Source organism: Castor canadensis, chromosome 7, assembly GCF_047511655.1.
Source record: "Castor canadensis chromosome 7, mCasCan1.hap1v2, whole genome shotgun sequence".
NCBI lineage: Eukaryota > Metazoa > Chordata > Mammalia > Rodentia > Castoridae > Castor > Castor canadensis.
This window is the reverse complement of record NC_133392.1, coordinates 133,400,592-133,418,166: the sequence shown is the minus strand read 5'-3', so window position 1 is coordinate 133,418,166 and position 17,575 is coordinate 133,400,592. Positions and strand designations below refer to the sequence as shown.

The following is a 17,575-nucleotide window of genomic DNA, read 5'->3' as shown; positions in this document are numbered from 1 at the left end:
GTTCTTCCCTGATGAGAGTTTGCTCAATCTTTTTTGTAAATATACCTAACCTTTTTTGTAATTTTATTTAATGTATTATACATGTACTGTAGCTGTTTTTCTTTGTATAGTTGTATAGAGGAGTGTTCATATACAGGTTTTAATATTATAAAATTCTAGCAAAAAGCTATAACCTCTATAATCAGTGACAATCAAAAAGTTTAAATATATACACAAAAGTAGCAGGAACTGCTTATTCTCTAATTGGCTGTAGATAGTAGATTAAGATATGGCATACAACATAATTAAATACACATGTCTTATTACTATTTATAAGTAGTTAGAAATTTATCTGAATATTAAATTTAAGCTAAACATTTACAGAATCCCTAAAGCTTTCAAAATCTCTGAGTGCTTTCAAAATCTCTGTCCTGAATTGTCTCAAACCTCTGCTGAAACTGAATATTCCAGTTCTTCACATGTAGGATTTTTGTTTGTTTCATAAGGTGCTTTCGTGTACATGACCTCTTTCCAGTAACCCCAAGTTGACAGAGGAGTTAGTATTATCTTCTCATCCTGGAGAAGAAATTGAGGTCTTTCCATAGATTGAGGCTCACATGCTGAGTCAGCAATAGTCTTGGTTAGGATCTTCTAATTACTAGTTCAATATATTTTTTGTCATCACCAAATTGCAATGGAAAATAATTTTTCTGTTTGACGATTTCTAATTGAAAATACAAGAAGGTTAACATTTAAAAGTTTACTTTTAAATGTTTACTACCCTAGCAACTATTTTTAATTTAATTGTGCCAGTGACTTTTTGCATGATACAGTGGGTGCATGGAAGAGTTTTATTATATCCTTTTAATGTAACATTATATCATACGTTTTTCTCAGATTTCAATAATCTTTATAATTTCATGGCCTAGTATTTGCTTAATTTGGGAAACTCCTGAATTAGAAGGAATCAACTTGGAGAGAATGTAGGTGAAATTGTGGTAATTACAGAACCAAAGGCCTAAAGCAGAATTTACAGGAATATTTATAAGCCACATTTACCAGTGCTTAAAATTTCTGTTTTCTGGTGAGGGAAGATCTAAAAGAGATCACAAAAAGAAAAACAAGGACTCTTCTTGTAAAAACAATGTAACATACTGGACATGGGTGGGTGGCTCACACCTGTAATCCTAGCTACTTAGGAGGCTGAGATCAGGAGGATTGAGGTTCCAGGCCAGCCCAGGCAAGTAGTTCACAAAACCCCATCTTCAAAATAATTAGAGCAAATTGGACTAGAGGTGTGGCTCAAACAGTAGAGTGCCTGTTTTGAAAGCACAAAGCCCTGAGTTCTACCAAAAAGCAAAAAAAGTAAAAAGGACTCTTAATTAAATGAATGTTGCTTTTTATGTTCTCATTGTGCTTACTGTTCATTTTATTATAATGAAAGACAGTGATATTAAAAGTAAATTTTTTTGGCTTTACTATAAATCCTCCAAATGCAGCAGACTTAATCATTTTAACAGGACTTGCTCCACAAAATTAGGAAAGGGTCCAACGTATTCAAGTTAGACATGTAAGAAGAGCTGGTGCATACTTTAAGCAGTATAACACTTGATGTCCGGCGTTCAACCTTTAATGCCACCAAAAAAGGAAAAAAAATTAAAATTTTAATTTCCTCTAGAAAGGATTAAGACTCATTACTGATAAAGAGCTAAAACACTTCAAGGGACACTTTGTTGCCTGGCAGCTAAAATGATCTGTCTCTTTCCATAAGTATGTTGTCTTGTGTTGTGTTTAACTTCCTAATACCTAAGCTTAAATTGAGCACCAAAGAAGAAATGCAGTGCCTATATGTATTCCTAACACGTTGGTCTTGCCCTGTTTGTCTCCCTGTCCTTCTGCTCAGGTTCCATTCTGCCCTCTGTAGGAAGCTCTGTAGGCAGTGTAAACGGATACCACACCTGCAAAGGTGAGAATGCCATTTCAATAGTGCCTTCTTTGTTGGGTGTGTTCATGTTTGCATCTCTGTGTGTTGTAGTATGTGTAGAAGAACTGCTGCCTAAAGGGGTGTGAGGTGAATATCTGGGGAGGAGCAATTGTGATGCCTCTCTGTTTGCTAGCTATGGGTAAGCAGGTTGGCAGCCCTAGAACTAAAGGTACTGAGGAAATAGACCAGGTCACCATATAAGGCCACTAAGGAAAGACCTTGAAGACAATATACGTAAGGCTTTGAAATATAAAGAAGCTATTCTAGAGGTATTCTAGTCTAGCTTTCAATCTCCTAGCTAGGTGACTTTTCTGTAATTTAGAGAAGAGGGAACAGAAGAATGTTTCGAGTCCATTAATCCAAACAGTATGCTAAAGTTAACTTCTTTTTGCTTCCCTTACTTTTGTTGTTCCCATATTTATTAAGCATTTTAAGGTATACATCTGAGTATGTAATGTCAACACCAGAAAGCAGATTAATGAGAGCTCTTTTGCTTTGCAACAGGAACTTTTATGTGATTTGGGAGGAAGAGAAAATCTTGTTGTCTAGAAGGAGTATTAGAGATACTTAATCCTGTTGAGTAATTTAGGAGTGAGAAACCAAGGGGAGAGCCATTCCCAATCTGATTTCTGTTTCTCTGATACTAGATCTGACGGAGATCCAGTGTGACATGTCAGATGTAAACCTGAAGTATGAGAAACTAGGGGGAGTGCTTCGGGAACACCAGGAAAGCCTTCAGACTATCCTCAGCAGAATGGAGGAAGTTCAGAAGGAGGCAAGCTCAGTGCTGCAGTGGCTAGAATCAAAAGAGGAAGTTCTGAAAACCATGGATGCCTCTCTGTCTCCAACCAAGACAGAAACAGTGAAAGCCCAAGCTGAATCTAACAAGGTACGGTGTTTACATAAGCTGTGTCCCAACACTGAGAGGAAGGGATTTCTGTACAAATGTCCTGGCATCCAGCCCAGGGACAATTCTCCAGGCTGAAATGAACAGGATGGTTGACTTCCAAGTGTTAATATACCTTAAGTCTCCTAGACAGTTTTCTTACCTGTGAAGTTAGAAATTGTTATAAATCAGATTCATAAACAAAACTAGATATGTTTGCAGAAAAGGAATAGCCCTCCTGAAAGGAGTAGGTCATTGAGAGTGAGGTCTAATTTTCCATGTGCTGCTAGAGGATAGCCATGCTTTTCTCATCATGGCATCTTTCCAACTCGTGGAGGGTACTGGGATTTGAACTCAGGGCCACACCTTGAGCCATTCCACCAGCCCTTTTTTGTGAAGGGTTTTTTTTGACATAGGGTCTCATGAACTATTTGCCCAGCCTGGCTTTGAACTTTGATCCTTCTGATCTCTGCCTCCTGAGCAGCTAGGATTACAGGCAAGAGCCACTGGCACCTGGCGAATTCATTCTTAAGATTAACATGTGGGACTAGGAAAAATGTGAGAAGATGTAACACCATAGAAAATCCTGTAAGAAATTTTCTCTATTTTTAATATTCTGATAGAGCATAGCATATCATCTCCTATAGCTACCAAAACATCATCATATCTTGGCACTTTAGTTTATAGGAAGTGATCATTTCTACTTACTAGGTTCCATTGATGTGTTGTACTTAAATAAGATCCTGCCATCTAGATTTTCATTTTAAGGCAAATATTGAAGCAGAAAGGTTAAATATCTTAAAATCACAAAACAAGTCATGCATAGAATTAGAATAGAACCTGTAATTGCCACCCAGTCTTATAGTCATTTCCACTGCACACATAGTTTTGTTTCCTGCCATAATCTCATAGTAAAGATGATATTCTTTCTCCTAGGCCTTCCTTACTGAATTGGAACAGAACTCTCCAAAAATCCAAAAAGTGAAAGAAGCCCTAGCTGGATTATTGATGACATACCCTAACTCACAAGAAGCAGAAAACTGGAAGAAAATGCAGGAGGAGCTCAGTAAGTTGTCACAGGGATTTTTCACATTCACTTGCCTCCAAAGCAAATAGGGAATTTCAGCACATCCCACAAAATAGGAATTATTTTCAGGTTTTGTTTGTTTTTTTGGTTTTGGTTTTGGTTTTTTTTCCCCTCTGTACCAGAGACTGAACCCAGGGCTGTGCATGCTAGGCAAGTGCTCTACCACTTGAGCTATACCCCCAGCCCTTTTGTTTTCATTTTGTTTTTGAGAAAAATCTTAAACTTTTTGCCCTAGCTGGCTGCAAACTCATGATCCTCCTGCCTCCTCCTCTCAAGTAGCTGGGATTATAGACATGAAACACCATGTCTGGCTTTAAGCAAGCAAGAGGCCCATCCAAATAGGGCCACAGAGTGAGCCTGAATAGGTAAAAAATTCCACACAGAGTTAGAAGTCTGACTTTCTAAGACAAGTCAGTTTGTGACAGTCTACTCTGATCAAAATCTAAAGAGAGCATTGAGAATAAAAATGAAGATCTACTTCAATAAAGGGATTAGATAAATTATGTGTTCATGATGTTGAACTGTGAGTAATGTAGATGGGTATTTATTAGCATGAAAAAAATCTTAGTTGGTATGGAAAGTGTTCATAATATAGTAAATTGTAAGCAAACTATAATATATGTTGTGTAGTTTACCTGCACTCTGTGTGTGCGTGGGATTCTGTGCATTTTTATCACATGTATAGTTTCATGTAATCAGCACCCCAATAATGATACAAAACTGCTTGTATTACTTCAGTTAAAACTTTTAAAGGCTATTTTTAATTATTAAAAATGTTAAATAATGACCCTCGGGTCATTTCCTGTTGTATATTAGGAACACAACTTAGGGACTAGGCCAGTTGCTGATGAGAGTAAAGGCCTACATCCTCCCATCCTTTCTACAGATTCCCGATGGGAAAGGGCCAACGAGGTGACTGTGGCTCGGCAAAAGCAGCTAGAAGAATCTGCAAGCCATCTAGCCTGCTTCCAGGCTGCAGAATCCCAGCTCCGGCCCTGGCTAATGGAGAAGGAACTGATGATGGGAGTTCTTGGGCCCCTGTCTATTGACCCCAACATGTTGAATGCACAGAAGCAGCAGGTCCAGGTGAGCAATATAGCTTAATGCTTTAGAGCAAAGAAATTAGAGTCATGTAAATCTGGGTTTGGATGATGCTTCTATCAAGTAGGCTTCATATACCCCTGGACAAAGTTCACTTTCCTCAGTTTTATTTATTTACTTATTTTTGGTGGTACTGGGGTTTGAACTCAGGCAGGGCTTTGTGCTTACCTAGGCAGGCGTTCTACTATGTGAGCCAATCCACCAGTCCCCTCACTTTTAGTTAGATGTTTTTAAGGTGTTTACCATGATTGTTGTCAAAGAGTAAACAGTCAATGACTGTATTATTAATATCATTAACAGAGGCAGTAAGATGAGTGGATATGAGAATGATAAAATTTTTCTGATTAAATTATAGAATCATATTTTATTTTTAATCCCCAGTGGTAGTGATCCATATTATTTAACATAATATCTTGTATCTGCTAGCTTTACTTGAAGTTTTTCTGTTGGTCAAATCTCAAAAAAAGTTGATTTAAGTACCTCACATCATAGAAATTTATGGAGGTCAAAACTGTATCATTTCCAATGAAACCATTCCTGGAATCTTTTCCTTATTCTACTCCCCCCCCCCCCCCCGCCCATGCCTATTTGATTTCTTCTTCTCTTCCACCAGGTTCCTTAACATAAGACCTCCATTCAAATAATTACTGAGCTGTAATTTACTTACAAACATTTTTCTTGTGATTTTCAATTTTTTTGGTCTCAAAACCTTTTTATACTCTTAAAATTACTGAGTATCTTAAAGAGATTCTGTTTATCAATTGATATATATGGATACTTGCAGTATTAAAATAGTAATTTTAAAAATGTATTCGTTAATTTTAAAGTAACAGTGATAAAACTATCACATTAACCTAAGTAATATGTTCAGTCTGTTGCAATATTAGAAGTGAGGTAATCTCTGGAAAACTCCATTGAACATTCATAAGAGAAGAAGAAATTTTAAAGGCAGATTTGTATTTTTATGAAAGTAGAATTTGGGGGTGGGGGTTGTTGTTTTGGTGGAACTGGGAGTTGAATTCAAGTCCTCACGCTTGCTAGGCAGGCGTTCCGCCACTTGAGCCACTCTGCTAGCCCTTTCTGCATTGATTATTTTTGAGATTGGGCCTATATTTATGCACAGGCCAGCTTGGACTACAATCCTCCTATTTGTACTTCCCACATAGCTGGAATGACAGGCACACAACACCGTGCCCAGCCATTGGTTGAGATGGGAGTCTCACAAACTTTTTTTTTTTTTGCTTGGGCTGGCTTCCAACCCTGATCTCCATCCCCCTAGTAGCTAGGATTACAGACTTGAGCCATGGCACCCAGCCCTGAACATAGCTTTGAGCTCCTGGACTCTTCTTTCAAGGAGGCACTGCATGAATCCCTGAACCATACTTGAAAATTATTGTTACATACATAATCCTCCATCCTCCTCCATTCTATCTGAAGTCTTGATCTCTGAACTATAGCACCAGAATAGCCTCCTAATGGGCTGTTCCCCACACATAGTTACCAAATTATATCCCTAAATCACATATCTGAGTATATTAAAATTTTCAGTGGCTCTCGCCTGCCTACTGAACAAAGTCCAAGTACCTTCTCAGTGTGATGAAGAAGGCCTTTCATAGTCTGGTCCCAGCTTGTTTTCCCAGCCTCATTTCCAGTTCTTCCCTCACACACCCAGCAGCTCTGTGTCTTAGCTAATCCTAGGCCCTCCTGCCCTACTCCCAGCTCTACTTGAAAAATTCCTATTCAGTCTTTTTTTGTCACCTCTGGGGCAGCTTTCCTGATTTCCTTCTTCTTTCTTTTGTTATCCCCAACAAACTTAATTATAATTACTCCATGTTTTCACAGTAACATGGTCCATGTTCATGTCAGTATTTTATTATTTTTACTTTTATTATAGTTTCTTCTTTACAATTATTTCATTCTACTGTTATTTCTTGAAATCATGTCTTATTTATTTTTGGATAGTATACATGCCAAGTACTTTAAATCATCTCATTTAACCCTTATAACAGCCAAGATAAGTACTTAACTATCCTCATTTCTTATCCAGATAAGTACTTAACTATAAGTACTTAACTATCCTCATTTCCAGATAAGTACTTCCAGATAACTATCCTCATATCCAGATAAGTACTTAACTATAAGTACTTAACTATCCTCATTTCTTATCCAGATAAGAAAGCTAAGGTTTGAAGGACTTTTAAAAACTTGCCTAAATTATGTGATAGAGCCAGAATTTGAATGTAGGTACTCCCGTACCAGAGCCTGTAATGCTTAATGCTAACTTCTTTGATAAGAGCAGCTGGAGACAGAAAATAAATTAAAAGCCACAGTCCTTGCTTTAAAAAAGTTCCTTATCTAATTGTGCTATATTGTAATGTACAGATCGTATGCACTATTAGAAGTCTAGTAAAGCAACCAAGAAAAACAGGAGCATTGAGAGTTGAAATGACCAGCCCAGCTAGTAATACAGCTCACTCTGTGCCTCCCTATTCCAGATTCCCAATTCAGAGGCCTGGTCTTCCATGGCAAAGCCGATGAATGCCAATCCAATTTCCTAGTCCAAGTTGACCTTAGTAATTGATACTAAAACAGAATAGGAAAAATAAAGAAAAAAAGGTAAAATAGATACAATCAATTATTCTTTCAAAACAATTTTTTATTAAGCATTTACTAAAAGTAATACTGCCTTGTTCTAGTAACATGGTCCCTGGAATTTTTTTGGCTTATGTTCTAAAGGGGTTGGCACAATCCAAAATCAGTTTTTGTTTTGACACTACTTTTAAATCTGTTTTCTCTGTCTAAATTTCTTGATGTTGTTTCTGTTTCAGTTTATGCTGAAGGAATTTGAAGCACGCAGGCAACAGCACGAACAGCTGAACAAAGCAGCTCAGGGCATCCTAACAGGCCCTGGAGATATTTCTCCATCCACCAGCCAAGTACAGAAAGAACTCAAGAGCATCAATCAGAAATGGGTTGAGCTGACTGACAAACTTAGTTCCCGTTCCAGCCAAATTGACCAAGCACTTGTCAAAAGTACCCAGTACCAAGAATTACTCCAGGACTTATCAGAGAAGGTGAAGGCAGTTGGACAGAGACTGAGTGGCCAGTCAGCCATCAGCACCCAACCTGAGGCTGTAAAGCAGCAACTGGAAGAGACTAGTGAGATTCGATCTGACTTGGAGCAATTGGACAACAAGATGAAGGAGGCCCAGACACTGTGCGATGAACTCTCACTGCTTATTGGTGAGCCATACCTCAAGGATGAACTGAAGAAGCGTTTGGAGACAGTTGCCCTGCCACTCCAAGGTTTAGAAGACCTTGCAGGTGAGTTAGAGTGAGAATGGCAAGCAGAAAGAAAGAATGACTTGGCAGCAGTCACAAGAATCTAGGATGAGCCGGGCGCCAGTGGCTCATGCCTGTAATTATTGCTACTCAGGAGGTAGAGATCTGGAGGCTCGCAGTTCGAAGCCAGCCTGGGCAAACAGTTCACAAGACCCTACCTCAAAAAAACCCTTCACAAAAAAGGGCTGGTGGAGTGGCTCAAGGTGACAGCCCTGAGTTCAAGCCTCCAGTACTGCAAAAAAAAAAAAAAAGAATCTAGGATGACCTTTAAGTAACTTTTAAACTCAGAATAGTGTTACCTTATCCCTTCTTCCAATAACAGTGAGATCTGCTGTGGTTATTACACAGTGAGCATTGGTGGAATGTGGAGCTTCACAAAGCACAGTCAAAGTTCTAACACAAAATCAGCCAACAAGTAGAGACACTCATACCCACAGATATGCTAATGGATGGAGCTACAAACACGTTTACTGATAGCACTTATTTACTTTATACCTTGGGCATGTCCACGCATACACTCTGCATCTATGCAAAGTTAGAATATATTCTGGACTTCTGCTGAAAAATCTCAAGTCACCCACAAGGTTGATATGGTATTAAATAATATATAGTGTGTGTGTAGGAACCTAGTTATGCGCCACTTTTATGGTAAATTATCAATGTTTGTTTCCTTCTCCTATGATTAGCCCATATACGCTCAGCAAACATTTTATTTATTTATTTATTTTTTATTATTCATATGTGCATACAATGCTTGGGTCATTTCTCCCCCCTGCCCCCACCCCCTCCCTTACCACCCACCCCGCCCCATCCCTCTCCCCTCCACTCCGATACCCAGCAGAAATTATTTTGCCCTTATCTCTAATTTTGTTGAAGAGAGAGTATAATAGGAAGAGAGTATATAATAGGAAGGAACAAGGGTTTTTCAGCAAACATTTTAAATGCCATACTCAGGCTTGACTAATTTCTATTTCATTTTCTCATTTCAGCCGATCGCATGAATAGACTCCAGGCAGCTCTTGCCAGTACCCAGCAGTTCCAGCAAATGTTTGATGAGCTGAGGGCCTGGTTGGCTGACAAACAAAGCCAGCAAGCAAAAAACTGCCCAATTTCTGCAAAATTGGAGCGATTACAGTCTCAGCTACAAGAGAATGAAGAGTTTCAAAAGAACCTTAATCAACACAGTGGTTCCTATGAGGTGATTGTGGCCGAGGGGGAATCTCTGCTGCTTTCTGTGCCTCCTGGAGAAGAGAAAAGAACTTTACAAAACCAGTTGGTTGAACTCAAAAGCCACTGGGAAGAGCTTAGTAAAAAAACTGCAGACAGACAATCCAGGCTGAAAGACTGTGTGCAGAAAGCTCAGAAATATCAGTGGCATGTGGAAGACATTGTGCCTTGGATAGAAGATTGTAAGGCCAAGATGTCTGCATTGCGGATCACTCTGGATCCACTACAGCTGGAGTCTAGTCTTCTGAGGTCAAAAGCTATGCTGAGTGAGGTAGAGAAGCGCCGCTCCCTGCTGGAAATACTGAATAGTGCTGCTGACATTCTGATCAATTCTTCAGAAACAGATGAAGATGATATTCGGGATGAGAAGGCTGAAATAAATCAGAACATGGATGCCATTACAGAGGAGCTACAGACCAAAACAGGGTCATTAGAAGAAATGACTCAGAGGCTCAAGGAGTTCCAAGAAAGCTTTAAGAGCATTGAAAAGAAGGTTGAAGGAGCCAAACATCAACTTGAAATCTTTGATGCTCTGGGCTCTCAAGCTTGTAGCAATAAGAACCTGGAGAAGCTGAGAGCTCAGCAGGAAGTGCTGCAGGCACTGGAGCCTCAGGTGGACTATCTGAGGAACTTCACACAAGGGCTGGTAGAAGATGCCCCAGATGGATCGGATGCTTCCCAACTTCTACATCAAGCTGAGGTCACCCAGCAAGAGTTCTTAGAAGTAAAGCAAAGAGTGAACAGTGGTTGTATGACAATGGAAAACAAGCTGGAGGGAATTGGCCAGTTTCACTGCCGAGTCCGAGAGATGTTTTCCCAACTGGCAGATCTGGACGATGAGCTAGATGGCATGGGTGCTATCGGCAGAGACACAGATAGCCTCCAGTCACAAATAGAGGATGTACGGCTGTTCCTTAACAAGATTCAAGCCCTCAAGTTTGACATAGAGGTCTCTGAAGCAGAGTGCCGACAAATGCTAGAAGAAGAGGGGACTCTAGACTTGTTAGGTCTCAAGAGGGAGCTAGAAGCCCTGAGCAAACAGTGCAGCAAACTGACAGAGAGGGGGAAAGCTCGCCGGGAGCAGCTCGAGCTAACATTGAGTCGTGTAGAGGACTTTTATAGGAAATTGAAAATACTCAATGATGAGACCACAGCTGCAGAGGAGGGAGAAGCACTCCAGTGGGTAGTGGGAACTGAAGTGGATGTCATCAACCAACAATTAGCAGATTTTAAAGTAAGTGTTGCCTTTTTTTTTTTTTTTTTTCTAACTAGTATGTGTAGTTCTTTGTTTGTAACTTAGATACCAATTGAGTGTACATTGTCACTCTGTTCCTGGTTTCCTTATTCTCATTTTCATCACCACCAAAGCACAGTTCAGAGACTAAACAGTCTCTTGGACATCTGAGAAGATGGGTTTAAACATTTTTCTTTTGTGGTTTGTTTCAGTTTTTATAACCAATTAAGGCTATAGAAAAAATGTCTAAGCCTTGTCTCTTACACTGAGAAATCTCCTCCTGTGATTTCCTGAGATTTTAAACTAAATTATTTGATAACTGCAGTGAAGGTGTTTTCAGGGCCCTGTTTTTCAGATAAAGCTATGAGAAGTCCTAAGATGGACACAGGTTCATCTCCTAAAGTATTGATTTCACACAGTTTTCAGGGGAAAATTATGGATGTATTATAGAATGAAATGTAAAATTATCATGAATTATTAAATGAAGCAGGACACTTTAAAGAAATTTTCTACTTAACAACAAGCAGCTTATGAATGTACCCAGACTCCTCCAGAATAACAAGTTCTTTGCCTATAAGAGAATTTGAGAAGTTCTGCCTTAATTGCAAAAATATTTTACCTGTCAGAATTTCCAATCCTGAGATTCTGTGAGTCTAAATTAAGACAATAAGGATGATTCAATGACTGGACCCCAAAGTGTGATTTACTGTTCAGGGGCTTGTCTGCTGGTTATCGGCTCTCACTATATGACCCTTTTGCTTAAGAGTTTCCTTTGTTATAAACACCTATAAGTTCTTACTCTGCCAGTGTGTCCTTCACAATTCATGGAATAGACTTGGAAAAGGTAATACTAGCACTTTATTTTCATCACTAACATTAATTATTGCCACTTACACAGGTAATGCTCCAGCCATCAGAATAAAATTTATTCTCTTAGAGCCCCTGCCTATCAGAATTCTTTCTCTTAAAAACTTGGATAGAAGCCAGATGTGGTGGTTCACCCCTGTAATCCCAGCACTTGGGAGACTAAAGCAGCAGGATCAAGAGTTTGAGGTCAGCCCAGGCTACATAGGCGGCCCTGTCTCAAAAAAGAGGTGGGGGTGTCATTGATACCAGGTCACAGCCATGGGGTCCCTAGAAAGGTTACAGCTTTGAAAACAAGACCCAAGTGCAGAAAGGTGACTATTTCAGAAGAGTTGCTTTAAGAAGCTTAAGGGACATTCATCATTAAAGTGGGATATTGGCTAAGGGCCCCTTACCACACTTGGAGATAGTATAATGTGGAGTTGTAAAAGTCATCATATCTGGATTTCTTGAGCCACCCAGCTAAAGAAAGGGTAAAGAAGAGAAACTTCATACCCACGAGCTGACGTATATTCTTCTTCAAAACAACCATGCCTCTGTTGTGGTGGCACTGTCATCTTCCCTGTTTCACATTGCATGTTTTTTGTTCTTCTGTTGGAGCAGAGACTTCTGCAGGTGTCTGTTCATTTTCCAGTTTACCTGGGTCCAAGTTACTTAGAAAGCTGAAGTTTATCCCTGTGGGCTCCAAAATACTTTTATCTAACCAGATTCTAGCTTGTATAAGATCTAATTTAAATTTTATTTGCCTAATTTTCTTAACACTGTATTGTAAGTTTTTCTTAATGAGAGCAGGTTAACATTAAAGAGTATACTGAACATGCATAGATCTTTATAACCAGGGGGTACTAGAACCAATCCCCAAAGGATACCAAGTGTATTACTGCTGTCACTTTTCACTGCAGTCTACTTCTCCCTTCTAATCTTCAGTGAGCTATTAAAAAAAAAAACAAGCCTGTTAAAAGCCAGGCATGGTAGTACATGCCTGTAATCTCAGCACTTGGATGGCTAAAGCAGAAGGATGTAGAGTTTGAGGCCAGCCTAGGCTACATAGTGAGACCCAACCCTGTCTCAAAAAAAATTGCATAAATAGGAGCTAAATTACAAGAGTACATAGACATAAACAGTGCTTGGGTTTGATGGGAAGTCATCTTTTCCATGGTTTCTAGAGGCATTCTGAATTTTGATGTTGCTTGAAGATTTCAAGAAATTACTGAACATTCCTGTACTTCGTGTGTAGCATATTGCCTCACAGTGCTCACAGCCCATTATCTTCTTAGCCGTTTCTTATAGCCAACTAGTTCCATTGGTTTCTAAGAGTAAACTTTCTGCCACAAACATGGTGGAAGTGAAAGCTGGGACCAGCCCATCAGCTAGGCCCTAGCAGTGTGTTTAGTTATTGACAAGGCAAGGATGAATCAAGAGTGGGAAGAGAGAATCATGAAGAACTGCCCTATTATGACCTGCCATTAAGTCAGTAGTTACTATCAAATAATCAGTATACCCCTCAACTTGGGGATGCATATCAGAAGTCCTGTTCTGCTAGTCTACCTAGTAGGGAAATCAAAAGCTTTGGAAAGTTTTTGCCTCCTTCCAGCAAAGGTCTTTGGTCTAGAGGGTAGGAGCAGCTCCTGGCTGCTGAGTGCTTCCTGAGCTCATGGGAAATGAAAACCGGGGAGGGGAACACGACCCTAGAGGCTGCTTTAAAAGGTCTTTTTTGGACCCATTCTGAGAACTGACTCATTTTCATGATGTGAGTGCTGAGTTCCTGGATTCATGTGCTGTGTCTGGGAGTAGACTAATCTTTCTTTACACCAGCATAAAGTATGACTCTACTTTCAGATTGAAATTATTTTTTAATAAGAATAAATACGTGAAGATAAGTATTTTTTAAAAAATAGCATCAGCTTTAAGTTTTCAGCTGTTTTCTATTTTAATGGAATCGTACTCAGCACAGAATCTGTGTGGAAGAAGAAGGTATGAATTTGTGAGACAGAAGCTCAGGCTCTGCTTTGACCTGGCACAATAGACACAATAGATAGATCAGTTACATCTGTGGAGAATCTCCAGGCTTAGTTTGGACTGTGCAATAGTGCTGATAAGTCCATGGAGCTGCAGTTAGTCTGTGAGGAAAATTATTACCACAAACATGGAAAAACTAAACCATCATTCCTAGGAAAGGCTTTCCCTTGTTGCCTTGGAATAATTTAGAGAGTCTGGCCAGCAAGTGAGGACCTTCCAGATACAAATGGCAGTTCCATTTGTATCCTAGTAAAGCCCTAATTCAAGAAGGCAAAGACCTCAGCCTTCTTGAGTTAGGGCTTTACTACGTTCCCCTCTCTGTTTGAAGTAAAAACAGGCTTCTGAAGAAGCCTCTCCAGAAATCGTAATGAGAGGATTAAGCATATTTTCAGAAAACTAGGAGGAAAAGACTTTGACTAATCTCTTTAGGAAATTCCTTTTCCTGAATGAGCGCATCTTATTATTGAGGAAAAGGAATTGTATGTGCCTAAGAGGAGTAAATAAGAAAGGAGGAGACTTTATATCCTTGGAAATTTGAGCCAAATGATTCCCCTCGCGTGACCTTCCTGGGAAGGGTAGGGGAAAAAAAATCTATTAAATCTGATAATAACAAGATGCTCTTCTAATTTTGAAATTCCCTATGTAGATTTTTACTTTTTACTTGTCAAGAATTGAAATCATTCACCAGGCACCAGTGACTCATGCCTATAATCCTAGCTACTTGGGAGGCTGAGATTGGGAGGATCACAGCTCAAGGCCAGCCCGAGGTGAATAGTTCACAAGACCCCATTTCCAAGAAATTAGCAGAGCAAAATGAACTGGAAGTGTGGCCCAAGTGGTAGAGCACTTGCTTTGCAAGTGTGAAGCCCTGAGTTCATACCCCAGCCCTACAAAAGAAAAAAAAATTGAGATCATTCCAAGTCTTAACTCTGCCTCTCCATCGCACCTGTTTCCCCACAAGAAACATGCTGACCTTTCAGGCAAAAAGGATGCAGCAGTTTTGGCATCATATTGGTGAGCAGAATCAAGAAACCTGCATGTGCCTTCATTCACTTGTGTTTTATGCATATGATTCAAGCCAGGCTTTAAACTTCATATTCTACCTTTCATTGACAAGAAGGAACAATGGAGCTGGGTGCTGGTGGCTTATGCCTATAATCCTAGCTACTGGGGAGGCAGAGATCAGGTGGATCACAATTTGAGGCCAGCCCAGGCAAATAGTTCATGAGACCCTGTGCCAAAAATACCCAACACAAAAAAGAACTGGTGAACTGGCTTAAATAGTAGAGCACCTGCCTAGCATTGAGTTAACAAGTTCAAATCCCAATCCCACAAAAGGAAAAATGGAAACCTCTTTAGGGTCTGTGGGTTTCTTGCAATTGGTTCATATCACCCAATGGTACATTTGAAGTATCCAAGCCGGTTGTGGCTGGGCTGGTGGCATGTAGATGCAATGGCAGGCTTCCTAGGACTATTATGGCTTCTAATTCAGTCTGAGCAGAGCTCTGGACCACAGACTCCATACAGTTTCTATCTGGGAGTGCTAGACAGCCTTCTATGAAACCAGAACAAAAAAGTCCTTTAGACCTTTTCATCTGACTTATTTTTTTAACTTCATGATAAACAAGCTTAGGCAGCCCCATGAGCACATATGAATAGCACAGAGATACTTTCTCTTTCCTTTCACATTATTAGAAAGGCAGCATCAGCCCATCTAAGGTTTTGCTAGTTAGTATACCTGCTTGAGAACGAGTCACTGGAAAATAAAGTAAAAGAGGTCAGTCAGCATTATCTACCTGCCCTGGGAGAGAAGGGAAATCATACTTGGGAAGACTTGTATGTCACCTGGAGATTTAGTTATCCCCAACCTTTATCTTTATGTCTCTCTCTGTGTCTCTGTGTTTCTCTGTTTCTCTCTCTCTCATTGATCCTTGACCTGTTGTGGTTTATCTTCTTCTTTTTTTTAAACAAGTCTGCTCAAATGGAAACTAGAGTCCAAAGAAGTAAAGAAAATACACTCGAATGGGATTTTTCATTGTCAGCACTATTGGCATGTTGGGCTGGATTGTTCTTTATTATGGGAAGCTGTCTTGTGTATTGTAGGATGTTTTGCAGCATCTCTGACCTGTAACTACTAGCAATAGTAACCTCCCAGTTGTGACAACCAAAAATGTTTCCAGATATTGCCAGAAATCTACTGGAAGGCACAATTGCCCTCCTGAGTATCACTGTCCTAGAAGAAAATTGCCACAGTTGGAATGGGCTCTAGTTGATTAAGTTAATATTTGTATAGTAAGCAGCCTCCTAATAATCTGATTATGACTGTGTAGTAACAACAGCTGCCTCTCTAAGTCAACCTTCCTTTAGGCCAGCCCATAGATTCTTTATTTTCACTAGTACTAATCTGTGTCTGATTTTAAATCTCCTAGTCACTTTCCCTGGCATGTGAAATTTGTGTGCAGTTGTTGATGCAGGTGTTGTGCTACATTTCTGAAGAAAAGAGGAATTTCCTTTGTGGAAATACTTCAGGAAGCTTCCTTGTTCTGTGCCTTTAAGGGCAGACTACAAAAGTTGTGCTCTGCAGCCAGCCCAGAGTTGGCCTCTGATATTTATAACCTTATGTGACTACCCCCTCCCCAAAGAATTCCAATGCTCTGTAATAACCCGCCCTACCCCCACCATACCAACTGACTGGATGGGGAGACAGGGAAGGAACCTTTGAGCTCTTTCAGTTTACTTCATATTGAGCCTTTCCCAGTTCTCTTTTAAAGTATTGCCATTTAGTATTTTAAATATAAGCATCACAAACAAAATCTCAAGATTTGAAGTTGTTACATCATCTTAATGATGTCCCAGTGAAGATAGCAAAATCCAGGGAAGGTCCTCAAGAGAGTGTTGATTGATTTCGTGAAAATCTTGGAAATTTTGATAGCAGAGGGAGATTTTAAAGCAACAAATATATCCTTGACCAAAGAAAAGAACTGAGCAGTTGATGAAGTTTACTGAAATTCTTCATAAACAGTATCACCACCTAGCATTCACAACTAAAATTCATCATGATTCTGTGCAAAAAGGAAGAAAAATCTGTTTCCAAATAAAACTAAAATGTACCTTATGCAAAACTTCTATTTATTTTTGAGTATGTGGAACATGGTTACATAGACTTGCAGAATTAGACTGTTTCTCACTGTATCTATAAGTGAACTATAAATGGTCTCAGCCTTAGCCTGGCCCTGGAGCTTCAGAAAAATATTCTGCAGCCAAAAACCATGTCCCACACCTGTAGTCCCAACTACTCAGAAGACTGAGGCAGGAAGATTTCTTCAGAGCAGGAGTTGGAGACCCTTCTGGGTAACATAGCAAGACCTGGTCACACGCACACATACATCAAAAAAAAAAAAAAAGAAGAGAAAAGTATCCTGGGTAGCTTGAAGCTAGCTGGCTAGTACATGAGCTATAGGACCCTGTATTGTTACATTTGGCTATTTTACCAGGAAAAAAGTGAGTCTTGCAGATAACCCAGTCAGGTCACTGCACCAAGACCATCACTGCCCCAAAGGGCTATCTCCTGCCAAATAGATTCTTCCCAAGTCTCAGCTGTTCTAGTTGGAAAAATGTAGCTATGAGGAAAATGTGCTTCCTCCACAACTTCCTTAAAATTTTGCAACAATTGAGTGATTTTCAAATGTGAGTTTCTCATATTGGCTATGCATAGTTAATGTGACACACTTATGTCCTAGGCTGTTGCAAGCTATTTCCCTGCCATCAGTACTGCTATTTCAAGCATGGATCTTTCAGAAGAGCTTTGGGCCACCCAGAGATGAGAATAAGTCCTCTATGGTGATGCTCCAT

At 39.7% G+C, this 17,575-nt stretch overlaps 1 protein-coding gene across 33 annotated transcripts in view; it reads left to right on the top strand.

The window, feature by feature from the left end:
• Macf1 (microtubule actin crosslinking factor 1) overlaps positions 1–17,575 on the top strand; it is a 358,063-nt gene that overhangs the window by 260,298 nt on the left and 80,190 nt on the right. For 30 of the 33 annotated variants that reach the window (XM_074080499.1, XM_074080502.1, XM_074080517.1 and 27 more), the window contains 6 exons: positions 1,883–1,945; positions 2,611–2,852; positions 3,786–3,915; positions 4,823–5,022; positions 7,866–8,361; positions 9,369–10,840. In XM_074080499.1, coding sequence (XP_073936600.1) covers positions 1,883–1,945; positions 2,611–2,852; positions 3,786–3,915; positions 4,823–5,022; positions 7,866–8,361; positions 9,369–10,840 — 2,603 coding nt within the window. The remainder of the gene's footprint in view (positions 1–1,882; positions 1,946–2,610; positions 2,853–3,785; positions 3,916–4,822; positions 5,023–7,865; positions 8,362–9,368; positions 10,841–17,575) is intronic. The other 3 variants (XM_074080516.1, XM_074080509.1, XM_074080485.1) reach the window with 1 other exon arrangement.